Raw genomic sequence first — 26,978 nt, 5'->3', positions numbered from 1 at the left:
AAAGTAGGGTACCTGATAGGACATGCTCCAATAGTGCTTATGACCTCAGGGTAGCCATTCCACAGTCTGAACTGGAACTGGGAGCTCCAGAGGCCCTCTTTATCCCCAAGACTTTAATTACAAATCTGAATCTCTAGCCCAGACTTTCTTAGACTTAAAAACTCAAAATGAAAAAAAAAAACAAAAAACTCAAATGACTACTAGCATTTCCACTTGGGTATCTCAGAGATACCCAACACCCTAAATTGAGCTCATTTTTCCTGCTTCCTGCAACTGGCTCCTCCAGCACCATTGGCCACTTAGTTGCTTACACCAGGCACCTAAGCATCAACCCTATATTCTCTTAACTTCAAATCCTAGAGTCCTATGAGATCTGCTTCCTAAATATCTTTCAAGTCTGCTCTCACCTGATCACTAGTATATAGTGTCTGTCTTGTCTCTCTTAAACCAAAGCAAGAGTGCCCAGACAAGTCTGTCTTCCTCCAATCAATCTTACACCCTTAGGTCAAGTGATTTTTTTTTTCTTTTTTTGTGTGTGAGTGGTGCTGGGGATCGAACCCAGGGCCTTGTGCATGTAAGGCAAGCACTCTATCAACTGAACTATATCCCCAGCACCTCAAGAGATTCTTACAATACATAAAACTGATCATCTCATTTTTCTTCTTAGAAACTTTCAATGAATCCTTACTGTGCTTGAACTAATGTATATATTCTTTTTTCTCTTCCTCCTTTGTACACGTGTGCATGTGTGTATTTTACTAGGAATAGAACCCAGTGGTGTTCTACCACCCAGCTACATTCCCAGCCCTTGTTGTTGTTGTTGTTATTATTATTATTATTATTGAGATAGGATCTCCCCAAGTTACCCAGGCTGGCCTCAAACTTGTGATCCTCCTCCCTCGGTTTCCTGAGTAGTTGGGGATTACAGGAGTGTACCATCATACCCAGCTAATGTCTTTCTTCTTTAGGGTATTTTACAAGGTCTCTCTGACTCTTCAGACTCTTTGCAATTTTCCCTCCTCAAACTGATCTGCAGTAAAAGTACTCTCTTTTGCTTCTGGGCTTTTGTAGATGCTGTCTCCTGTTTGGAATACTCTCCATGCCTCTTCCCTTCTGGTTAACTCCTCACATCTTTCAGGTATCAGTTTATACATCACTGCCTCTGAGAAGCCTTTCCTGACTTCAAGAGTAGGGTAGCTACCCCAGCTACATGCTGCCATTTCACTCTGCATTCCTCCATGCTCTCCCTTATTACAGCTCATTTCATTGCCTACTCAATTTCCTCACTTCCTGACTAAAAATAAAACCTGATCATCTAGAACCTTATCAGCAGTATATCTGTAATACATAGTACCTGACACCTACTAAGCAATCAATATTTGTTGTTAAGATTGAGTGAATGGATATAAGGCCATTTTACTTCTCAGTGCTTTCAACAAAAAAGCATGTGTGTGCACACACCTACATCTTCTCTGAAGTACAGCTTGGTTGACAGTATGAAAAATAACTATGTGTATTCTGTTTGGTCATAAAGTGGGAGAAAAGCTGACAGTGAGACATTGGAACTCTTTCAACTTTAATTTCCTCATCTGTAAGATGGGGATAATAAAATCTTCCTTATATAATTCAATAAGCAATAGTTATTTTATCTAGATTCCAGTCCCCAAACAATGATGGAGTCCAACTTCTTTAGCTCATAAGAATCAAGCCCATGACTGAAACTTCCCACCAGGTGGCAGTATTACCCTGGACTGGTCCGTTCTGCTTCCTCTGCAGAACTGGACCAGCAGTCATGGGGAAGCAAAAGGTACAACCAGGGCTGCTTTCCCTGAGCCTTGGGGGAAAATGACTCAGAGATAAAGACATGTGTCAAGAAGGGTTGGTGTTTCTTAGACCCATCCTCCTTTTCTCATGCCATGCTCCTCCGTGGCACTGTTTATGCTTAGGAATAAGCATTTTCTGGCTTGCCATTCACAGTGAGGGTGTTTTTCCCCTTCTAGATAAGTCTTTCACCTGACCAGAGAGAGCTTCTGGCTTCCACTTCCAGCACAGACTATGTTAAGAAGTGAGTCAAACTTTCTTTCTCAGACTGCAGAGGGTTTTTCATTATTCTGGGAAGCTCCACAGCCACCCATTTATGGGACAGGGAGTGTGGCAGAAGCCAGAATTATTCTTGGTTATAGACTTCACTCATCCTTTTCCACCTTGATTTCGATGAATGAGTTCAAGTCAGGACAGCAGGTTTTGTGGGGTTGGTCAAACGATGGAGAGATGGGTCCATTCTCGTTTCCTCCCTCTTCTTCCTCATCTTGGAAATTAGGATTGTAAAGTTCTGGTGGAAGGAGCTGGGCTTCAGCAGAAGGCAGTCTGTCTGAGGGAGGCCCATATACACGGTTGGCCTTGGTGCCATGCTTAGAGTTAGCATCCAGGTGATAGCAGAGCTCTGTGAGGCGCTGGGCCCGGAAACGAGGAGAGCGGGCCACCCAGACACCTGGCTCATTAAGACTGTCCTCCTCATCAGACATCAGCTCTTCTGTCACATCTTTCCACAGGTTTTGGTCCTCAGGTCCAAAATGCCTCATGATGCTGGATCGGTTGGCAAAAAGCTAAGAGAGGAGCACACAACAGACATCAGGAAGAGAAACAGACTATGGATTAGGTTTGGGGAAAGGGTTTAGGTAGAAGGCAGTGTAAAGTCTGTGCCTAGGGGAACCCAGTTTTCTGGTCAGATCTTAGAATTGGCTCACCCTCTTTTCTCCTCCATCAGCCTATGTTCCTGGCTCTGAACCCCATTCTTAGACACCATGTCTGCTGGATCTTCTCCCTGGCACTTCTTAGGATTTAGAGTTTAACATCTTGAAAGGAAGGCCTAGAGACTTACCCGGTATCGGCGACTTCGAAGTTTCTTCTCCTCTTTTTCCTTCAGACCTTTAAAGGGGTTCAGGGAGTTGCGATACTCACGCCTCTTGGTGAGGAAGTAAGCCACACAGGCTCCTGAAGGAGGGAAGGAAAGCAAGAAGTAGGGTCCTTCAGAGGTGGTCCCCAGCCCTTTTTTCTGCCCTACACTAGAAGTTTGGAATCACTATTTAGATGATAGGCTTCCTTGACATACCCACCAGCATCTATTTAGTTCTCTTTGGTTTAATACCCTTTGCCCACCTCCATCTCCAACACCGACTCCTCCCAAATCATCTCCTGCTGCAAAAAGACAACTCCAGTTGCTTTCCTACCTCCTCCTCCACTAAACTGATACCTATTGTCACTGTGTCGATAGCAAAGTTCAAGTACTTTTTTAGTGGAAGCTTTCATAATACTTCAGCCTTAGTTACAAATATTAGAAAAGAGCAAGGCCAAGCCTAGCTTCTGACCTCAGATTAGGGCCCTACATAAACATAATGCATGATGGTCTTTAGCCCTTTCCTTTTATTTTTTTTTTTTTCGTTTAGACTGAATAGGGGGGAAAAAGTTGATTTGAGGTAACCCTGTGAATACATGTAGGTGAAAAGAATAGTGAAAAAAAAATATTTACAAATACTCCATTTTCAACAACACATAAATCTTCCCATTATGCCTCTTTTCCTCTGGGCAAGAATCAGGGAGTAGGGCTGGGGTTGTGGCTCAAGCAGTAGCGTGCTCCCCTGGCATGCGTGTGGCCCCGGTTTGATCCTCAGCACCACATACAAACAAAGATGTTGTGTCCGCCGAAAACTAAATAAAATATTAAAATTCTCTCTCTCTTAAAAAAAAAAGAGAGAAAATTAAAAAAAAAAAGAATCAGGGAGTAAGACAGAGGGAAGAAAGGATGGATGGGAGAAAACTCAGTTTTCCTCACCTTTCAGTTCTTTATCAGTATAATTGTGGGGACTGGTGACCAGCTCCTGCTTGAGCTTTTCCAGAAGGAACTTCACTACTGAAATATTCCAAGAGGACTTGATGCTGCCACAGAGAATAGAATGAATGAAGCAGTAGGTTTTTTAAGAGCCAGACAGAGACACCCAGCACTAATCAACTTTGTGGTAAATTCCTCCTCAGCCTAAGACAGGATACAGGGGCAATGGTAAGATAAGGCCCCAGCCTCATTGTTGGATTGTAGCCACTCCCTCTACTTCCCTCTCCTTAGCAAAGTACCTTGTGATCTTTTTCCTCAAGTACCATACCTTTCAGACCCATTGAATCTCTTGTCATTGGTGATGTGGTTATGCACATTGTGGACCAATTTCTAAGGGGGAAAAAAAAAAAAAAAACAGAATAAATCCAGGAGTGGATATTATGAAAACCCTCTTCTGGTCCCTAAGGTAAAAGACATTATTCCTAGGGGATTCTCTGCCTGAATCCTTTCCAAAGCCTAGATACTTTTTTTTTTAAGTGTGTGTGTGTGTGTGTGTGGTGCTGGGGATCAAATAATCCAGGTCCTTGTGCATGTGAGACAAGCACTACCAACTGAGCAACATCCCCAGCCCTAGGTATCATTTTTGTAAAAGGTGAAAGAGTTATATGATCTGAAGAGAAACTAGAGTATAGGTAACATTTTTGTATATGACCTTTCTTAGACAGAGTCTGTATCTTCTCTTCCGTCCCTCCGTCCCTCCCTCCCTCCCTTCCTTCTTTCCTTCCTTCCTTCTTCCCTCCCTCCCTTCATTCCTTCTACTCTCTTTATCTCTATCTCTATCTCTGTCTCTCTTTCTGTACTGCATTTGGAAACCAGGGCACTTTAATAGTGAGCCACTTTCCCAACATCCCCAGTTCTTGTTATTTTTTATTTTGCAACAGGGTCTCCCTAAATTGCTGAGGCTGGCCTCATACTTGGGATACCCCTGCCTCAGCTTTCTGAGTCACTGGGATTGTAAATGTGCCAAGTGAGCATTTCTAATGTCCCTCACTTTTTTTTTTCTTTTTCATTTATTTTGTGTCAAGACTCCAGGGCCTGTTCTGTCTTCAGCTTCAGAGTAATGTGATCACTAGAGCAGCTGGTGTCAAACAATTCATGAAATACCCCTAATAACAAGAAAGAGAGCAAATTTATACCAAAACTACTGTAAGTGAGCATTTCTTAAAGTCCCGTACTCTTGCAAATTTTTATTTCTTTCTTTCAGTGCTGGGGATCAAACTCAGGGCCTTGTGTACACTAGGCAAACACTTTACCACTGAGCTGCATCCTTAACCCATCTCTTCCATATTTAAAACATTCTTCAAAATATATTTGCATTTATTTGAATATAAAAATATCTTCTGGGGCTGGGGTTGTGGCTCAGTGGTACAATGCTCGCCTAGTGCGAGGCCCTGGGTTCGATCCTCAGCACCACATAAAAATAAATAAATAAAATAAAGGTATTGTGTCCAACTACAACTAAAATATAAATATTTTTTAAGGGCTGGGGATGTGGCTCAAGTGGTAGTGTGCTCGCCTGGCCCGGGTTCGATCCTCAGCACCACATACAAATAAAGATGTTGTGTCCGCCGAAAACTAAAAAAAAAAGTCCTCTAAAATCTTTTTTTTTAATTTATTTTTTTAGTTATAACTGGGCACAACATCTTTATTTTATTTATTTGTTTTTTTATGTGGTGCTGAGGATCGAACCCAGGGCCTTAAACATGCTAGAAGAGCGCTTTACCACTGAGCCACAATCCCAGCCCTGTCCTCTGAAATCTTCTAGTAAAATTGATGACCCAAGATAATGTCCCAGCTTTGGCCATGGCTTTATATATCCCTTTGCATATTATCACAAGTCCCAGGGGCACACACAACCTGGTCTGATAAACAAACCTAAAATCACAAAAATGTGAATTGGAAAGCACCTTGGAGACTGTAAGCAACCTCCCTTTCATGTTATTAAGTTGTCTGTTTTTCAGTTTTGCTCAAAACACATCTAATGATGCATTTTCCATTTTGAGTCAGCTGATCCTATTATTAAACACGTTTAATTGTTAAAAAGTTTTGCCTTACATGCACCAAAAGTTTGAACCCAGTTTGCCTGTACTTCAGGTATTTGAAGATGGCTTTCATGGACTCCTTAAGTCGTCTTCTTTTTTTCATTTGATACCAGAGAGTGAACTCAGGGGTGCTTACCCATCAAGTCAGATCCCCAGCCCTTTTTATGTTTTATTTGGAGACAGGGTCTCCCTAAGTTGCTTAGGGCTTCATTAAATTGCTGAGACTTGCTTTGAACTTGTGATACTCCTGCCTCAGCCTTCCAAGCCACTGGGATTACAGGCATGCGCCACCACACCGGCCTTAAGTCTTCTTTTGTCTGACCTGACACCTCTCAATTCCTTTAGGCATTTCCCATAGTTTTTAGACATATTCATCAGAAATAGGAGGCTCTCTGATTTACCAATGTCTTCTCTTGCAAAGTGGTACCTTGACAGGCTGGGGTGTAGCTCAGTGGTAGAGTGCTTATCTAGCATGTGTGAAGCCCTGAGTCCAATCTCTAGTTCACACACACACACACACACACACACAAAGCAAAATGGCATCTAGGACCAAATCTAACTTGGCTAAGATGTGGTCAGAGGGAACATTACTTCCCAACTCTATACTACTAGGAATAAAACTCAAGGTGGCATTATCTTTCCTAGCAATCCCATACCTTCTCATAATATCACAATTGGTGCTTTGAACTTTTTTTTTTTTTGTACCAAGGATTGAACCTAGGGCACTTTACCAATTGAGCTACATTCCTAGCCATTTTTATTTTATCATTATATTAACTTATATTAATTATATTTAATTTAATTTATTTTATATATATATACACACACACATACTCATATGAGACATGTGTATATGTTTTTGTTTCTTTATTTTTTTTGCCATGCTAGGGATTGAATCCAAGGACACTCTACCCCTAAGCTATAACCCCAACCCCCTTTTTTTTTTTTTTTAAAGAGAGAGTGAGAGAGAGAGAGAGAATTTTTAATATTTATTTTTTAGTTCTTGGCGGACACAACATCTTTGTTGGTATGTGGTGCTGGGGATCGAACCCGGGTTGCACGCATGCCAGGCGAGCACGCTACCGCTTGAGCCACATCCCCAGCCCCCCAACCCTTTTTTTATTATTAATTTTGAAACAGGATCTTGCTAAGTTTTCCAGTCTGGCCTTGAATTTGTAATCCTCCTGCCTCAGCCTCCCAAGTAGCTGGAGTTACAGGTGTATACCAAAGCACTCAGTGCTAGCTTCATATTTGATATTGTTGTTTACCTCTTAGAAGTCTAAACTTAAGGCTGGGGATATAGCTTAATTGTGGCTTTAATCCCCAGCACCACAAAAAAAAAAAAAAAAAAAAAAAAAAAGAAGAAGAAGAAGAAGAAGTCCAAACTTAAAGACACACAAAGGAAGGTGAATGCTTCAGGAAGAATTTGGGAAAGTTTCCAAAAAAACAAGGAAAAAAGGGATTTATATAGCTTCTAACTCAAGTGGCTTGGAAGAGATCAGGTGATAAAACTCAAACCAGGCTTAAAGTGGAAAGAGAGAATACTCTAGACAATAAATGTTAAGACTGTAGAGGCTGCTGGCTCACCTATCTCCTCAGTGAGCTAAAAATAAATGTTTCTCAAGGGTAGCGGGAATCTCCAGCATTCCAAAGAATTAAGGGTTCTGGTTTGCTCCTTTTGGTTCACAAGATAGCTAGCAGATTGGAGAGATGGCTCTTTGATTCCTTCCTAGCGCTAAAGGTTGGAATAGTCAAGATCTATGCTATCCCTCCCTTTCCAAACCCACATTCCAACACAAAAACACTTTAAACTTTTTTTCTGTGACAGGCAGCAATATTCCCTGACCGGACCTCTAGATCCTTTTCAAGAGCTATAAGAGAGAGCATGATGAGCAAGCACTGTCCTGTCACTAGGTCCCCAGATCCACTGATATCTCCAAAGGGAAGAAAGAAGCCAGGTCTCAACACTATACCTCTCTCTGGAGACAACAGGCAGAAATGGAATAGAAGCGATAGAAAAATCTTGATTTTTATACAAATTATAGTTATCACACATTTATTTATGATTTAAACAATATGAAGTTTTGGGAAACCTCTTGAAATGAGTTTTGAGATGCATGCCTCCATTTATCTTACTGATAGCAGGAGTAGCCCTCTTTGACCACAAACCCATGACGGAAACTTGCTCCTGTTCTTAAGTGAAATGTTCTTGAACACAACTAAAGTTCAAAGTCACAGTTAAAAACAAGTTGGCATTGATTATGAATGGTATATTTCAGGGGGAACAAAGAATCTCTGATATAAAAGCAAATCAAATGAAAGGAAGAGTAAAAATGGGATATCTGAGGGGAAAAAAGGAAAGAAAGACAGAAGCAATATAAATAAAAGGTGTTTAAATGGTGATTATTATTTTCAACCTTTACTAAGACATAACAAGAATGGGCCATCTATTGTGATGGGATTTAGGCTGATTTGAGTGATGGCATCCAGTCCCAACCAGGACATTCCAGTCACTTTATGTCAGCCATTATGCAGAGAATGTTCAATAGGAACATTATATGGCTAAAGAACATCCCTATAGTTATTAGAAAGTTTTGGGACAGAGTTGATCCAAAACACTGTGGTCACCCTAGAAGATGATTTTCCAACCTTCACACAACTGCCAACTGTTAGGGGGCTGGGTGTGCACTGTAGCAAGTTCAGCAGAATACCGGTTCTCTACCTGCTATATGTCAGTAGCTTTCTCCCTTCCTTCCACCCACCTACCAGAGATAATGACAAGAAATGTTTCCAGTAGGTTCCAGATGTCCCCTGGGAGGAAGATTATCCCAGGCTGAGAATTACTGCCCTAGAAGACCTTTAGGTTTGGATCATTTGCCAAGATGGGGGCTCCCAACTGCACAGGGTGTTCCTAAGGGCTCCCAGCTATTCCAAGAAGATTTTAAGCAGATGTAATTCAATCTAGTTCCTTCTCTGTCAAGAGCTCTTGGAATGACTAGATTCTCCAAATCTATATAACTGAGCTGAGTGTATAGTGGCCCTCAGCATATTTGGGGTCTGGGACTACCTTGGGACTGCCTGGCTTCTTCACCCACAGGGCCCCTTACTATTTACCCTGTGCATGGGCTAAATTGCCATACTGTGGGGATGAATCTGCTCAATCCCTTAAAGATATTCCTATCAGGATTACGAGAACACTGGAAGATTCCACTCTATTTAGAAAATCCTAAAAACTCGAATGTTAGCAGAGACACTGCCTAATCCCTAGGGCTCTCTCCTTGTCCCTCCTGCTCCAGTAGGACTCAGGACACCATATTTTTGTTATGGGAGGCTTACAATCAACCCACCCTCACTCTTCACTTCTCTCTCCAGACTGAAGAAAAAAATGATAGAAATTGAGCTCACTTACAGAGAGTACCAGATCCCGCTTTCGCCTGGAGTTCTTCTGCCCACTCCCTCTGGTCCTGCATGGGGAAGCAGTGATCCCTAGAGAGTGCCTCAACTCCCCAGTGCTCCCGGAACCTGACTCTTCCAAGGCACTGTCCAACGCAGCAGCAGCACTGAGCATGTCCTCAGGGCGGGGTGGTGGCAGCTTGGTTCCATTTTCTGGCACTGACTCTGAAGATGCCCGCTGGATAGCCAGCTGTGTGGCTGGTGAAAGCTGTTTGGCATAAGCTGGGACCAGCACACGCTGTACTGTACCCTCAGAGGCCACATAATCATCCACCAGCTAAAGACATAAAAAAGAATAATCTATTAACCTGCCAGACATAGGGGAACCTGGTCAACTATCATTCTTTGTCTGAGAACAGTGAATAGAGAATGGAAAGAAGTGGGGGAATCTTTAATGTCAATGGCTTATTTCTCTGGGACTCCTATGGGAGTGCTGGGCAAATAATTCTTGCATATACAGGGCCCCTTGTGTGGGGTTGTTACCATAGGGCTACTTACAAGGCCAAGGCATGTTTCTGATGCTTATTTGTGAGCATCATTTATGGTTTGCTCTTGAGTATAAGAAATGTAGCTTCGTAAGTATTGTGTCTAAAAGGGATTGGGAAGGCAGTAACGACAAGAAAGGGAAACCAAGCAGGAAACGAAGCAAGAAAATTAAATAGTAATAACAACAAAGAGGAAAAATAAGAGGAAAACAGAGAGCAAAGCAGAAGATTCTAGAGAGGAACCCCTAGAGAGGCCGTGTGGACAGCACCCCTTACCTACCCTCTGTTCCCTTTCAGGGGCCAGTCTGTGCCCTCACCTTGATCCTGGCCTGGCCATAAACTGTCGAAGCCCTGACATCCAGCTGACTGCCTGTGCCCTCATTCAAGGACATGCAGGGCAGGGAAAGGAAAGAGGCAGAGAGGGAGGAGAAAAGGAGGGGGATTTCTGCAGCCAAGAAAACAAAACAGTGAAAGTGGTGGTGGGGAACCACACACACACACACACACACACACACACACACACACACACATACACACACAGAGAGAAAGAAGTGGGGAGGCGGCTGAGATTTATAGACCTGTGAGCTGCTTTCTGCGCTGTGAAATCTAATTCCATCCTGTCGGCTTGGAAGCTTTCCCTGCCTGAATGAACCCATGATTCAGGACACCTCCTAGTCTGGTACCCTCTTGCCTCTTGCCTTCTGGTTCCTTCTCCCTGAGGCACAAACCACTGAAAGTCCTGACCAAGCACAGTGACTATCACCACAGGGCTGTGCCTTCAGGAGAGCAATGGCCAGTTGTGGTGTCAGCCTAGAGAGGGGGAGGGGAGCTTATACACTCACTCCTCAGATCCAGCAGATGGGCTGGGAGTTTCCTCCCTCTTGTCCACCCTGTGTGAGCCTTGTCAAGAAGGGAGAAGGAAAAGAGTGAAAGCAGACAGAGGATAAGGCAGAGAGCTGACAGACCTTCACCGGCCCTCAAGTGGCAATACATCTGTTATTTTCTGTCTCTATGATCTCTATGGTTGCTCTATCTCCTTTTCATACTTCCATGTGTGACATTCTGCAGTTCTTACTCTACTCATCCAGCATTTTTCCTGCTCATATGGCCCCTGAGCAGCAAAGAAACTGAAATAGCACAATGTACTTCGATGTCTTTTCCTGCTCACAAAATATGTTCTCCATCTGCCTCCTTCTTAGCTTCCCTTTCTCTCTACATGCCTTCTCTGACTATTCAATCTCAATCATCCTTTCCTTTTGGCATTTTATTTCCTTTCCTCTAATTCCCTGTCCCTTACTGCAGTCTTCCCCCAACATAAATGTTCCCCTTTCCACATAGACTCAACTTTCTTCTCCAGGACTAATGGTGCACACCTGTAATCCTGGCAACAAGAGGCTGAGGCAGGCGAATAGCAAGTTCAAGGTCAGCTTCAGTAACTTAGCGAGGCCAAGCAACTTAGTGAAACACGATCTCAAAATCAAAAAATTAAAAGTGCTAGGGATGTGGCTCAGTGGCAAAGCCTCCACTGGGTTCAATCCCCAGTCACAAAAAAACAAAAAAAAAGTTTATTCCTTCCTCAAACCCTTAATTTCCACTTGCCTCTTTCCTTCCCTGTACTTGTCTTCTATTTTCCTTATCTTCATCCTCTCCCTTTTGCTTTCTCCTTCTCTCTCTCCTTCCTTTTTCTCCCCTATGTCCCTCTCCTTTCCACATTCCTCTGTCTCTATACTGAACTCCTCTTGGCAAGCAGAGGGCCCGTGATAAAATATGAATGAGCCGCCTGTGCATGGCAGCAGGCATTCTCGCCAGGAGAGGCAGAGCCCTGCAGCAGCAAAGACAGCTGTGGAGGAGAAGGTGCCATGCAGAGCTATTGAGAGGGAGGGGAGAGCACCCCAGCACCACACACACAGAAAATGACCTCCTGCCAAAGAGGCTGATGGTTTAGGAAGAAACCAGGAGTGCTGAAGGCAGAGAAATTTGATGCTATTCTGTATTATCACAGATATAAACAAAGAAAGATTTAAAAATGGAAAGAGAAGGAAGAAAAGAGAGAGGAAAAAGGCCACAAAAGTTCAGAAAAGCAACCTTGCCCTGCTGCCATACTCACCGGATTGAGCAGAGGGGTCCCCTCACCCCCGGCCAGAGCACATCCTGGGAGCCTCATGTCTCTCTGAGAGGCTGGGAAGCCCAATGGCCCAGGTCCCACTGCCGAGGCTGACCCCAGCTGCCACAGCTCCTCAATTGCCACCTGCACACCACTGCCCACACTGTCACACTCCTCCTCCACGACAGACAGAGTCTTGCAGTTTTCCCTGGGACTCTCCTTGAGGGGCCCAGGCTCCTCTGTTGGGGGACTGTGGACCCGGCTCTCTCCGTCTTCATCAGGGGTGCACACCTTCCCTTGTCTCAGTTCACCCACTTCCTCCTGGAGCCGTTTTAACAACTCATTGTTGGCCCGGGCCAGACCCAGAGCAGCCTCAGCCAGGCCCACTGCCTTATCCACCCGCTGGTAGATAATATGCAAGAGCTGCTCAGAGCTCTGGACAGCCAGGCCATGTCCAGTCACTGTGATGGGGGTGCTGGCAGGAGGGTTCCCACCCTGTGAGCCTGCGCTGCCTCCACTATTCTCACTTTTACAGGCACAGCAGCAGCATCGGGCCTCGCTGCCACTGGGAGGGGAGAAGAGAATGGTGGCACTGAAGGACATGGCTGATAGGCACAGTAACAACGGTGCTCACTCGCTGGGCCTCTCCCAAAGGTGCTCTGGTGAACTGGACTTTATGAGGTTGAAGCACTGGCCTCTGTGGATTCACTTTTCTTTCTCATGGAGGGTGGTCAGAGGAGTCAGAACTCCAGGTTGTGGGTTCTGTGAAGGAGGAGTAGGTAAGCCGTGAAGGAGCACACAGTCCATGGCTGCCTCTCATGGGCCTGCAGAGGAGAGACAGATACCTTCTTCTACTGGCAAATCCTATGCTCTCCTAACACAACACACTGGGTGTCACAGTCACCCCTTACTGAAAGAATAAAGCCAACAGGGGCCTTCCTGATCAACATGGTTTCATTCTTCCTATACTCAAGCATGGAACTCCCTACCACTGCAACCTGAGTAACAGAGGGAACTCCAAAGGACCCACCGGCATCTGGAAAGATTAGAAGATTAAGGAAGAAAATGAAGATTTGTCCCCTCCTCCTCCCTATCTCATTCCCCCTCCCCATACTAGTGATTGAACCTAGGGTGCTCTTCCACTGAGCTCCATCCCCAGAACTTTTTATTATTTTTTTTATTTTGAGACAGTCTTCTAAGTTGTCCAGGTTGGCCTTGAACTTGCAATCCTCCTGCCTTAGCCTCCTAAGTCACCAGAATTATAGGTATGCACCACCAGGCCCAGCTCTACCTTACTATCTTTACTATTTTATTGCTTTAACATAGTCCTTTAAGGAGTCCAGAACACTTCACGTAGTTATCTTATCTGCAAGACAGTGCTAAGAAACACATATTACCCCAAATCCAGAAAAGAGACATGCAAAGAAGTTATGTCTTTTTCAAGGTCAAAGGAAGACAGCAGAATCCAGTTATTGCTATTTTCAATCTAGTGTTCTAGGTTTTTTTTTTTTTAAACTGATACCATTTTTTGTTGACATAAAGAATCCTTATTCTACCCACCTCTCTATAATTTTCATACACATGCATTCAGAAAAACAATAATACATCGATCACTGCAGCCCTCAACATGCAACCTTTCACCATTATATCATTAATATTTGGGGGGTGGGGGGTATGGAAAGAAGTGAAAAGCTGGATCAAGAAATTGGGCTGGGGTAGCCCAGGGCTGTACAACTCCCTTGCTCTTAGAGTTGTATACCTGGGCCTCTAGCCCCTGCAAAGATTAGCTGCCTTGAATCTACCAGCCAGTAGCCCTTGGAAATAGCTCTGGGTTGCCCTCACTGCCACTTCTCAGACTCTTCAAGGGAGGAGCAGATTCTCAAAAGGAATATCTAAATAGCTAAGTGTTACCCATTTTTCTCACATGATCAGTCGCTATAAAAGGAAAAATGAGAATACCAGTGATAAACCAAACTGCCTCTCTTTTGAATTACTGTACTTAAACAACTAAACTACTTCAGGAGAAAAAAATGGGTCGTGGTGGGAGTTTGATTTGTACCACTGAGAATACTCCAAGGAACTTAAATAAATATTGTCATTTTCTAAATGATACTTGATTACAGAAAAAAAAGAATCCTCTGCCTGAAGTAAGTGACAAAATCTTAAGTGTGTTTACATTTCTTCAAGTGATACACTTATATCTTATTTTGTGAATTATATCATAACATCACAATTAAAAGGAAAGGAGGAGGTTAAGAGAATTTTCCATATATTGAGGTTTTAGGTTTGTTTGTTTCCAAATCAGCAATCTCATTTCAGAAACAAGCAATATCAGTACCTCTGAGGTACTAAAGCATAAATCTGACAATGCATTTAATTATATTTGGTTATTAAAAAATAGTCTTTAATTTGCTCTTTTTACCCTTTTTATTGAAGAAATAGCTTTTTTTATGGCAGATATTCACTTCTTACAAGAACTTAAATCCATTTACAGCTTTCCTGTCATTAGAGCCACCAGAAGGCATGGCTAAACCTGAAACTAAAGGTTAAACCAAATTTAAAGGTTAAAGGAAAGCACTAAGCGATTCTATGTCAATTTATGGATGAATCATTTATGTATACTTTTCCTTCCTAAATAAAGGCCTACACTGTTCCTGCAGATTTGTTTTTTTGGTTTTGTTTTCAAACCAATATGATGCAAAGAATATTATTATTATTATTATTATTATTATTATTTTGGTACTAGGGATTGAAACTAAGGGTACTCTACAACTGAGTTATATCCCCAATCCTTTTTATTTTATATTGAGACAGGGTCTCACTAAGTTGCTGAGGCTGGCCTCGAACTTGTGATTCTCCTACCTCAACCTCCCCAGTTGCTGGGATTATAGGGTTTAATATTTTTTTAATATTTTTTTGTACTTTTTTTTCCCCCCAGTGCTGGGGATCAAACCCAGGCCTTGTTCATGCTAGGCAAACATACTACCACTGAGTCACATGCCCAGTACCAAATAGTTTAATTTTTTTTTTTTTCTTCCTGTACTGGGAGTTGAATCTAGTTACATTCTACCACTGAGCAACATCACCAATCTTTTTTTTATTTTTTACTTTGATACTGGGCCTTGTAGGGCTGGGCATGTAGCTCAGTGGTAGAGCACTTGTCTGCATGCCCAAGGCCCCGGGTTCAATCTCCAAGAGCACTAAATTGAGGGAGGGGAGGGGAGGGGAAGGAAGAGGAGGAGAAGGCTTCACTAAATTGCCTAAACTGGCTCTAAACTTGAGATCCACCTTCCTGACTCAGTCTCCAGAGTAGCTGGGATTAAAAATATGTGCCACCGTACCTGGCTAAGTGTTGTGTAAGCCTCAAGACCTCCCTCTTCTAGGGGCTGGGATATAGCTCAGTTGATAGAGTGCTTGCCTTGCCCTGGGTTCAATCCCTAGCACCAAAAAAAAAAAAAAAAAAGACCTCCCTCATCTATCAAATGGCCTTCTTTGGCCATCTTTCTGAAACAGTACTGAACTGGAAGTTTAAAAAAAAAAAAAAAGGAGTTCTCCTCTGATTACACCACTTATGAGTCATGTGAATCTGTACAAATTATTTCACTTTTTTTTTTTAGATGTGTAGACCTTTATTTTATTTATTTACTTATATGTGGTGCTGAGAATCGAACCCAGTGCCTCACACATGCTAGACAAGTGCTCTACCACTGAGCCACAGCCTCAGCCCCAAATCATTTCACTTTTTAAAAAAAATTTTTTAGTTGTAGTTGGATACAATACCTTTATCTTATTCATTCATTCATTCAATCATTTATTTATTTATTTATTTTTATGTGGTGCTGAGGATCTAACACACCGCCTCACACATGCTAGGCAAGTGCCTTACAGCTGAGCCACAACCCTAAACCAAATCATTTCACTTTTTAAGTCCCAGTTTTCTCGTATCTGCCTGCTTTCTGTGTTTTTGTGAAGATTGCATATAACATATATGCAAGGTACCAACAGTTACTGACATATGGTCAGTGTTCCACAAAGGAATGAATCTACAACCTTTTTGTGACCCAACCATGGACATCCATCCTGATTCCCTTTTAATAAAATTTAATGACTTGAGGGGCTGGGGATGTGGCTCAAGCGGTAGCTCGCTTGTCTGGCATGCTTGTGGCCCAGGTTCGATCCTCAGCATACCAACAAAGATGTTGTGACCGCCGAAAACTAAAAAATAAACATTAAAAAAATTCTCTCTGTCTCTTTCTCTCTCTCTTTAAAAAAAATTTAAAAATAAAATTTAATGACTTGAAATAAAATTTGAGGAAATTTGACTTAAATTTATTCATTTATTTAGATGCTGGGGATTGAACCCAGGACCTCTCACATGCTAAACAAGCAGTCTCCCACCAAGTTACACCCCTAGCCTGACCATAAATTTAACACCAATTTCTAATAAATAAGTTCAAGGATAAGAATGCATCTATAGATATGAAACCTATAATGCAACTTAGAAAGGTAACTGAGGAAACAGAATTTACAATTTACTTACTATTATGACCTAGACTTAGACTAAAGAGAATACTTAACTCAGCTAGTTTTGTTTGTTTGCAGTACTGGGGACGGAAGCCAGAGCCTCCTGCACGCCAGTTATTTATCACTGAGCTACATCACTATTCCTTTTTCAAAAAGTTGATTTAAGACAGTGTCTTGCTAAATTGCCTGGGCTGTGTTTGAACTAGTGATCCTCCCGCCTCAGCTTTCAGAGTAGCTGGGATTACAGGTATGCACCAACAACTCTACTGGCTAAAAGTATTTTCCTATTGTCAGTTCACTTTGTTTCTCAATTTCTTTTCTGCTTCTTACTTGGTGTATTATCATACTATGTCCATTTTAAAATATGTTACATTAAGGGCAAAAAATAGGAGTTTTCTTGAATTAATCTATCTACATTAAAAAAAAACTGGTATAGTGCACTGTAGCACAATGCATATTCAAATGACTTTTGGTTTCCATGGACACTATTGTGGACAATTTTCCTGCTTCCTGATATAGTCTCCCGTCTAACATCTAAGATATAGAAAGAAATTGGGGTCATCAAATAATAAAGGAGTATTTCATATCACATTTACAAAGCAGATAACTTGAATGTGGGAATACATGATTACAAACAAATCAAAATAGTAATTTCATTAGCTGCATACCTCTCAATTAGAAAAAATGAACAAGTACAAAGAAAAAAAAGAGATGTTTCTAAAAATTCTCTACAAGTAATGCCATGCCACAGGGTGATTAGCCAAAATGGATTGCCACCTATTAAATACTCAAATGAAGGGAGAACAAGGGTTGTTTCATGGGAATGTCTAAAGAATGTGGAATGTTCTAAACATGAACTATCTAGAGAACAAAGCAAAATACACACAAGTTCCTAGAAACATGGAATAGACAGAAAGCTGAGAAGTTGATTCAAAATAATAAACCAACAGAGTAAAATCAGGAGGAAGAGTTTGTATGTGTGTTTGGGGTGGTGTGTGGGGGGGTTGTTACCAGGGACTGAACCCAGAGTGCTCTACCACTGAGCCTCACCCTTTTTATTTATTTTGAAACAAGTTGGTTAGGCGGGCCTTGAATTTGCAATCCTCTTGCCTCAGTTATCCCAGCTGCTGGGATTACAGATGTGTACCACTGTATCTGGTTGGAGAAAGAATTCTTTCTTTCTTCTTTTTTTTTAAACAGAGAGAGAATTTTTTTTTAATATTCAGTTCTTGGTGGACACAACATCTTTGTTTGTATGTGGTACTGAGGATCGAATCCGGGCCACATGCATGCTAGGCGACTACTGCTTGAGCCAGATCCCCACAGCCCGAGAAAGAATTCTTATAGAAGCAAAACCTCCTACTGAGTCAGGTATAGTGGCACACATCTGTAATCCCAGCTAGTTCAGGGACTGAAGAAGAAGGATTGCAAGTTTAAGGCCAATCTGGGCAATTTAGAGAGACTCTTGTCTCAAAATAAAATAAAGAAAGGACTGGGGGTATAGCTCAGTGCTAGCCTAGCAAGTGTGAGGTCTTGGGTTCAACTCCAGTAAAACACACACACACACACCCACACACAAAAACACACAGCTTTTCTCAGCTGGTGGGCCATATGAAAACAAGTGGCAAGCTGTATTTTGCCAGTCCCTGGAACTGTTAGAGATTAGAGGATTACTGGTCACATCTAATGAGAATGAGGACCATGGATGGAAGGTTTGACACCCTGGGGGAAGAACTGGTATTTCCTTACTTAATAAAGATGGGGGATAAAAATAGTGGTCAAAGACAGCTTCAAATGTAAGCCTGGGGCTGGGGATATGGCTCAAGTAGTAGTGCGCTTGCTTGGCATGTGTGAGGCACTGGGTTCCATCCTCAGCACCACATAAAAATAAAATAAAGATATTGTGTCCACCTAAAGCTAATATAAAAAAAAAAAAAAAAAAAAAAAGATTGTAAGCCTGCCAGGCACAGTGGTACATGCCTGTAAACCCAAAATCTTCGGAGGCTGAGACAGGATGATTGTGAGTTCAAAGCCAGCCTCAGCAATTTATCGAGACCCTAAATAATGAATAGTGAGTTCAATTGCCCATATCAAAAAAATTAAAAATTAAAAAAACATAGGCCAGGGCTGGGGATATAGTTCAGTTGGTAGAGTGCTTGGCTTGCATGCACAAGGCCCTGGGTTCGATCCCCAGTGGCAAAAAAATAAATTAAAAAAAAAAAAAAAAAGATTGTAAGCCTGAGTGCCACATACAGGATGGCACTATGGACAGAATAACAAAAATAAGGCAGTTGAGGACTGGGGCTGTGGTTTAGTGGTAGAGCGCTCGCGTAGCACATTCGAGGCCCTGGGTTCGATCCTCAGCACCACATAAGAATAAATAAATAAAATAAAGAAATAAGGCAGTTGAGGTGAGGCACCATTATGTTAGAAAAGATGAGTATTTAACATGCTACATTTCAACTGATGGCAACATCTTTCAGCATAATGTCCTGAAAACAACAAACTAGAACTGAAAAATAAAAATGAGAGGAAGGTCTGAGACAGATATTTAACATGCAAATTTCAAATAATGGCAACATCTTGTTTTTCCATGGACAACACTTCATAATATCAAAATTCAAATTGATAATGGAACTTTAACACAGACACTACTGTATTTTTTTGTTTGTCTGGTACTGAGTATTGAACCCTAGGATGCTTTGCCACTGAACTACATTCCCGGCTCTTTTTATATTTTATTTTGAGACAGGGTCTCACTAAGTTGTTTAGGGCCTCACTAAATTGCTGAAGCTGGCCTTGAATTTGTGATCCTTCTGCCTCAGCCTTATGAGCCACTGGGATTACAGGCAGGAGGCACTGGGATTATAGGCATGAACACTATGCCCACATCTACTGCATTATCTGTTAAAATTTGTTAAATTCATCATTTCTAACATTCTAACCTAATGTAACTACTTTTTTTCTATAATAGCCCATTTAACCCTGCCAACATTATTTACACATACCTTATTCTGATTATCTTTATTTTATTCTAAAAATATATAAACTTTTTTTTTTTTTTTTTGTCCTGTGCTAGGGATATAATCCAGGGCTTCAAGCATGTTGGGTAAATGCTTTAACACTGAGTTCTACCCGCTAATCCTCAAAACATATATCTATTTAATTTACCAATACATGAAGCAATCCATGGAATGTCTGGCAAAGCAATGGTTAATACTGATAAATTATGTCTATATCAATTATTAAATATTAATATCATCAAATTTTGCCATTTCAGACTACTAGATAATTTATTTCATTTCATTTAGAGATGGGGTCTTGCTATGCTGCCCAAGCTGGCCTTGGAATTCCTGGGTTCAAGGGATCCTCTTGCTCCAGGCACAGTACACCTGAGGCTGGAGCATGCCTATAATCCCAGCAGTTTGGGAGGCAGAGGCAGGAGGATCTCAAGTTCACACCAGCCTCAGCAGCTTGGTAGGCTGAGGCAGGAGGATCTCAAATTCAAAGCCAGCCTCAGCAATTTAGCGAGGCCCTAAGCAACTTAGTCCGACTCTGACTCTAAAATATTAGAAGGGCTGGGGATATGGCTCAATGGTTAAGTGCCCCTAGGTTCAATCCCTGGAAACAAAACCAAAACCAAAACAACAAAAAATGGGATCCTCCTGCTTCAACCTCACACATATGGCAGCCCAAGGCCTTGGAAAGCAATCTCCCATTGAGATATACTCCTCACTCAATAATTTATTTCAAAACCAAGGGTTCCATGGGTGTGGTGGCACACACCTATAATCCTCGCAATTTGGCAGGCTGAAGCAAGACGATTGCAAATTTGAGGCCAGCTTCAGTAATTTATAGAGACCCTAAGCAACTTAGTGACACCCTGTCTCAAAATACAAATAAAAAAATAAAAAGGGATGGGGGATGTAGATCAGTGGTAATGTACCCCTGGGTTCAACCCCAGCATGTATGAATGTATATCTGTATATATTAATCAATCAATCGATTGATCAATCAATAAATGGCTGAGGATAACTTGGTGGTAAAGTTCCCCTGGTTCAATTCCCAGTACACAAAAATTTTTTACAAAACAAAATAAAGTTAAAGGTCACATTTTTGTTAAAGAAAGTAAAGATAGCCAGGAATGGTGGTGTACCCTAAAGTCCCAGCAATTTGGGAGGCTGAGGGCTGGGGATATAGATCAATTAGTACAGTGCTTACCTTGCATGCACAAGGCCCTGGGTTCAATCCTCACAACAACAACAAAAAAAAAAAAAAATGGGAGGCTGTTTGCAGAAGAATCACAAATTTGAAGCCAGCCTGAATAACTTTGTGAGATCCTCAGCAATTTAGCAAGACTCAAAATAAAAAATAAAAAGAGCTAGGGATGTAGCTCAGGGGTTAAGTACCTTTGGATACTTAAAAAAAGAGAGAGAAAGAAAATAAACTAAGACCACCATAAAGCAATACACATTCGTTTTGTAAAATGCTATCAACTTTTAGAATTGGATGTTAAGAAAAAGATCGTCAATCTTGAGTTGCCAACACAAAACCCCAGTTGTCAAACCGAGGTTTGCATAAAATGTATGTATTTGGGGTTGATTTCAGTATTGGTCTAATTCATACATGTGAAATGAGCCTATAAAATGTATTTATCAATATACTTCACAAATATTTAGATAAAAAAGAAAGAAAACTCATCTCCTTTAGAGATAGTTTAGTGTGAAACTGTCCATAATCTTAAGTATCTCTTTCCTCTCTAGTCACATGTATTTTTGTTAGGACTAAATATATCAAAATCTTGGCAGTTCCCTGGCTTGCTTTCTCTCCATCTGAGTTGAATTTTCTGCATGATTGAGTTCACCTCCAAACTATGAAAAACAAAAGTTTTCTCACTATTTAATAGAATGTGTGTGATATGGTATCCCTCAAATGATATATGTTCTTATAATGGGCCTTTGATTCACTCAGGGTCAGGCAAGAAATGGACTTTCTTAAATGTGATTACTGAAAGCACAGCAATTCATATCATAATCTTCATTTTGAGAAATAAAAAAGGAAAATGGCCACTTAAAGCTCCTGGTCTGCTGGTCAGCCCTGCTCCTCCACTTCAAGGTGGAAAATGGCTCACCTGTTAGAAGATTCTCTCAAAACCTATTCGTATCAGAAATGAGCTCTTTATCACACAAGAGCAGGTAAGCAGATACAACAGGATACAATTTTCCTACGTTTTAAAAGAGTGACCTGTCTAATGAGGTGCGAAAAAATCTAAGACCTCATTATTAAGTGTAAAAAAAGAATTGTAGACCCAGAGGGCAGAACAGTATCTTAAACAAAATAATTCCAAATAATCCAAAAATTACGTTTACTAATATAGCAGGGAAAGAGGTTTAAACCCAGCACAGCAAAGTCCTCTTTTACATTTGGTGGTAAGATTAAAAATTCAGGTTTTCATATAAATGTGTATGATGTAAAAGACTTTTACTGCATTTCTGAAATGGGAACCTAGCTCTTAGAAATTCTATCGTGTGCCCATCAAGCCCTCAGTAAATGTTAGTTGATTAAATATTAGTCAAAGGTGACAAAGTGGGCACAAGGGACAGCAGAACCACCCCGACGAGACAGTGTGATTCAGTTACAGACAGGGTGAGCGCGGTGACGGTGGGAGCAGAAATTCGACCCTACTCGCTAGGCTGCAGGGGACCCGCCACTGTCCCCTGGCAATCCGGGGTAAAGGGTCATTCAGGGACCCACGGCGGAGAGCTCCGTGCCCGTAGGGAGGTCGGGGACTTCGCTGGGTCAACTACTTTGGTAGTCACCAAAGCTCTGAGGACTTGGGCTAGGGGATGCACTCGCCGCAAGAATACAGACGGGGTGCCACATAAGCGGGCCTACGGGTGACCCAACGCGTGTGTCCCGCGTTACCGCATTCGCTGACTCAGCAAGGCCGCGGCGTGCGCGGAATGCCGAGAAGTCAACAGCGCCCGCCCGTGTACCTGGCCAGCGCGCGCACGCGGCGAGGAACCGCCCACTTGTCTTCTGGTTCCCAGTGATTGGCGGAGGGAAGACGGGGGTGTAGGGCCAAGAACGCCATTGGCGGCAATTCCCAGTCACTCCACAAGCTAGGGAGGGGAGGGGGCCTCATCAGGGAGGAACGCGACTGCGAAGCATTTTCAAGGCCGTCAGACGCCATCTTTAGCTCCTTTTTTTTTTTTTTTTTTTTGTTTACTTATTTCTGTCCTCCGCTGCTCACAAAGCTGTGTACACGATTATAAGTACAGTGGCCACAAATCAGTTTTATATGCTTGGTGGTGGCTGGTTTTAGTTACTGAAGGCCTTGGTTACAGATTTTTCTAGATAACGCTTGCAAAGTGGCAGTTCTTATTAGTTAAAAGAAGTTTTAATCTCTAGGGGACCCTAGGATTCCCAAGCAGAATCAACTGAGTTTAGCTTTACTTTGCCTTGGTAAGAAAGCCAAGCCAACGAAATATTCGCAGAAAGGATTCTCCCCTTAGAAACTCATAGTGAGGACATTGAATATGAACGAGCCTCCTCCGTTCCAAGATGTAGACACTGAATACCTAGGAAGTGGCTGTGTACCACTCTCCCTTTTCTGGGAAGCTAAATCATGTACATGATAATGGGCAGTGATGTGGGAGACTTAAGGTAAAACCCCATTAACAATCCTATCACTGCTATGATCACAAAGGTCACCAGAGTCAGGTTAGACTTATAAAAAAAAAAAAATCCAGGTCTAGGCTTGTGGAATGATCCACATTAGAGCCAGTATTTATTAAGAAATGATCTGACTTACAGTTTTTGTGAATAAAAATATACTTGGTACAGGAAAAAACAACAACAACAACAACAAAAAACAAAGAGAGCTCATCAGGGTCATTTTCATTATAATAAATTCAAGACCTTGGCAAGTTAAGTTTATTGCAGTTGTCACTTAAGTGTCTTAAAAGTCGTTTGAAATCGAGTAGGACACTAGCTGAGGAATGGATAGGTATGATTATCATCATACAGAGGTTCTGAACCCTGTAGTGGATCCTTCTATCTCCTGGTTGCTGCTAGTGACATTCCAGTTTCTCCCTGATCACCCATATACTTCCTATGCTTTCAATCCAGTATACAAATATAAATTTGTTGTAGGTATTTTCTGTATGACTTCTTCCTAATAAGGGAGACTGGTCCTATAAGAATGAAGTGACCATACATATACTCCTATAGCAAGGATGCTCTGCTCTGAGACTGTTGTCTTCTCATTTTTCTGAGTCTCTTAGGGAGAGAGATTTTAATTCCAAAAGTGCAACATTATAACCAAAAATGCATTTCTTGTTTCTTCTATCACTTGTTTTTGCTTCCTTTTGGCCCCAGAATTGGACTTGCCTGGATTTTTTTTTCTGATACTTTGCCAGCTGTGGAGCTTTTCAAACAAATCCCAACCAATAAACGACCATTTTGTCAAGAAGCCAAGAGAGAATTTCCCTTCTGAACACACCAACCAAACCACACATAAAGGCCAAAATATACACAGCTGTACATTTAAGAACGTGAGACAATAAAAAGCAAAACCACTTAGGCAAAACAGTCACTAAAGGTAGCTTTGAACAACTGATTCAATAAATTGCCTCCCCTCATTTGCCACATGAACTATATATTTCCTGGTAATTATTTTTCACTAATCTGATCCTTTGAAACAGGAGCAGAAAAATACAGTAGATGCACATAGAATGAAAGTGCCTAAGTATGATAAGCATAGGGTTTCTTCTAAGCTCTAGTTTGCACATGAAATCCTGTTTTGATCATATTTGGGAATACAACAGGAAAAAAAATTCACATCCTAGGGTTTACGTGGAACACATAAAATCAGAATCACTTTTGAAAATCTGATATGGCACATATACACATATTGTACATATACACAAAGAATAAACCCCAAGATAATTTTTTACAAAATTATGCTTTAAGAAACACACACACACATACACACACACACACACACTCACAGAGAAATGTCCTTGTGAAATTGTGTGTGCAAGACACACGGTAAGAAGGTATTTCCCCTCTCTCCAGGGAAATGAGTATCCCAATTATAATATCCCAATATTTTTAACCTATTGGACTCAGACAATTGCCACATCTAAGCCACCTGGTTTTGGTTCTGGGGAAGGTGTGTAAAACGCACGCTAAAAGGCTTTTGTGAGGGAGCCTCAAATCTCTGCTTCCTTCGATGTTGCCCGTGGCAGAAATTTACATTATCCCTACAGCCCGCTGTAAAAAAGAAATCTGTACTTCCCAAGCGCTAAATTTTAAAATCCCTTAACCACAAAAATTTACCAGTTCTTAAAATGTGATAGCAAAAAGAAGAAAAAAAAAACTCAATAAATTTGGCTAGAAACAGTTGCACACGGCCATCCTGTTCTCAACTTCTTGGTATATTTAAAACCTTGACCAGGAAAAAGAAAGAGGAAGAGAGAGAGAAAAAGAAATGGGGGAAAGAGCAAATTCCTCTTAGCAACAGTTTCCTCACCCCAACACTGCTACAGATCTCTATTTTTAAAAATTTTGAAAACACACACAAGATTAAGGAGGAAAAAAAAATGGAAAAAGGATACCCGAAGGTCGTATGGCTCTTTGTATTCGTGTGTGTGCAAAAAGGAGGACTCGCGGAGCCCAAGCCGGCAAGCCCCGCCCCTCCCCGGACGCCCGCCCGGATTGGCCGCCGGCGACTGAAGGGCGCCCCGCCCGCGAGCACACGCGCCGCGCCCGAGGCATCGGCCCCGGGGGCCCACGCCCGCCGCGCGACCCGCGACCCCTGCAGCCCGATCCCACAGCTTGGAGGCTCCTCCCGCTCTCCCCGCCTCCTCCCGCTTCCTTTCACTTTCTCACCGGCCTTTCACCCTTTCCCATCTCTTTTTCCCAGTGAAACAAGGCCCAGTCACCAACATTAACAGTCCAGTGAAAGAGCTCTTTTTGACACTTGGCCAAACTTGGTAAACCTACTTGTTAGCAGCATCGTTCTAACCTGGGATTAACATCAGGCCCTAGCTCCTGGATTCCAGGTGGAATGTCTCTGGGTCATGCCTATTGCTTAACACCCTCACCTTTCCATGTACATTCCCATGTTGTGACAACGTTCCGGTTAAAGAAATAAGTCTTTGGGTGTTATATTTTCACAGCCTGAGCCCCCAGTTTTTCCTATTTGGCAAAGACCATATTCTCAAGAAACTAAAATGGCATCCCTTTACTTCTCGCAAAAGACCAGTTACTTATACCTAGATAATGATGATTATCTGGGGATTATTGAAACTAGGAGTGCTGTATTATTCAGCCACATTGTCAATCCTTTTTATTTTTTTCTGTTGAGACAACTTCACTAAATTTCCCAGGCTGACCTCAAATTTGCAGTCTTCCTGCCTCAACCTCCCGAGTCACTGGGATTACAGGGGTGCACCATCAGGTCAAGCTTCACCTAGAATTTTACTTTATTTATTTACTGGGGATTAAACCCAGGGGAGCTCTAACATTGAGCTACATTCAGCCCTTTTTATTTTGAGAGACGGTATCACTAAATTGTTCAGGCTAGCCTCAAACTTGCAATCCTCCTCCCTTAGACGCTGGGATTACAGGTGTGTGCCACCGTGCCTGTTAAGGAAGGACTGTTGTAAATTAAAGAACAATGAAGAAATATGGAAAGTAAATGCAAAGTGTGAAATGAGTCAAAAAAGTTATAATAGTCATTACTAGCATAATTCAGGGTAATCAAATATGGCTTAGATATTAGATAATTTGATTGTATCAATATTAAACAGAAGATTATTGGCATTACCAATTTAAAAGAAACTGAACTGAATTTATTCCAAGCCAGTTTATCCAGCACCTCCCCACACACATTTTAGCACTGGCCATCAGTTAGGCCATATGCTTGCCTTCATTATTTTTTTTTCCCTTAGTTTGTTCAAGCTAGGCAAGAGCTTTGTCTTTTATCTGAAAATGAGGTACTAACTAGCATTTATGGGTTTTTGTTTTGTTTTTTTTTGGTGCTGGGGATTGAACCCAGGGTTTCACACATGCCAGGCAGTTTTTATGTTCTTAGTGTTATAGACTTTCTGTGTTTTTGTTTTCATTGTCCTGGGAATTATATGAAAGGTCTCATGCATGCTAAGCAAGCAAGCACTCCAGCACTGAGCTATGTCCCCAGCCCTGTATTTCTTTGTATATGTTTTCCACTTAATCATTTTAAATTTTTATTTATGTAGCTATGCTGGGGATCAAACCTAGGGCCTTGTGCATGCTATAGGCAAGTGCTCTACCACTGAACTACATCCCCAGCCCTTTATATTTTATTTTCAGACAGGGTTTTGCTAAATTAACTACCTAGCCTTGAACTTGCAATCCTCCTGCCTCAGCCTCCTGAGTAGCTGGGATTACAGGTGTGTGTCACCACGCCTGGATATTTTCTTGGCCATGGGGCT

At 41.8% G+C, this 26,978-nt stretch overlaps 1 protein-coding gene across 6 annotated transcripts; it reads right to left on the bottom strand.

Moving 5' to 3' along the window:
• Positions 1-1,555: 1,555 nt before the first annotated feature.
• Positions 1,556-25,335, bottom strand: C5H14orf93 (chromosome 5 C14orf93 homolog). 6 transcript variants are annotated; one of them, XM_078050342.1, is made up of 7 exons: positions 25,034-25,335; positions 11,977-12,797; positions 9,341-9,661; positions 4,158-4,219; positions 3,833-3,936; positions 2,882-2,994; positions 1,556-2,606 (listed from the first exon to the last, which is right to left on the bottom strand). In XM_078050342.1, exons 2-7 carry the CDS (start codon positions 12,574-12,576, stop codon positions 2,187-2,189), a joined length of 1,620 nt encoding a protein of 539 aa, XP_077906468.1. In that variant the 5' UTR covers positions 12,577-12,797; positions 25,034-25,335; the 3' UTR covers positions 1,556-2,186. The 6 variants fall into 6 exon arrangements, with proteins under 6 accessions (XP_077906468.1, XP_013219908.1, XP_021591265.1 ...); XM_013364454.4 differs by having other exon boundaries at positions 11,977-13,009; positions 25,119-25,335; XM_021735590.3 differs by having other exon boundaries at positions 25,119-25,335.
• Between the last annotated feature and the right edge of the window lie 1,643 nt (positions 25,336-26,978).

Source organism: Ictidomys tridecemlineatus, chromosome 5 (genome assembly GCF_052094955.1).
Source record: "Ictidomys tridecemlineatus isolate mIctTri1 chromosome 5, mIctTri1.hap1, whole genome shotgun sequence".
NCBI lineage: Eukaryota > Metazoa > Chordata > Mammalia > Rodentia > Sciuridae > Ictidomys > Ictidomys tridecemlineatus.
This window is presented reverse-complemented; position numbering and strand designations above follow the sequence as displayed.

Excerpts from the sequence above, each read along its gene's own strand:
- C5H14orf93 (XM_078050342.1), bottom strand. The coding sequence starts at position 12,576 with ATGTCCTTCAGTGCCACCATTCTCTTCTCCCCTCCCAGTGGCAGCGAG. Across the intron at positions 4,220-9,340 it reads AGCGGGATCTGGTACTCTCT|AAATTGGTCCACAATGTGCA; the intron begins GTAAGTGAGCTC and ends TTTCCCCCTTAG. Across the intron at positions 3,937-4,157 it reads AGATTCAATGGGTCTGAAAG|CATCAAGTCCTCTTGGAATA; the intron begins GTATGGTACTTG and ends TCTCTGTGGCAG.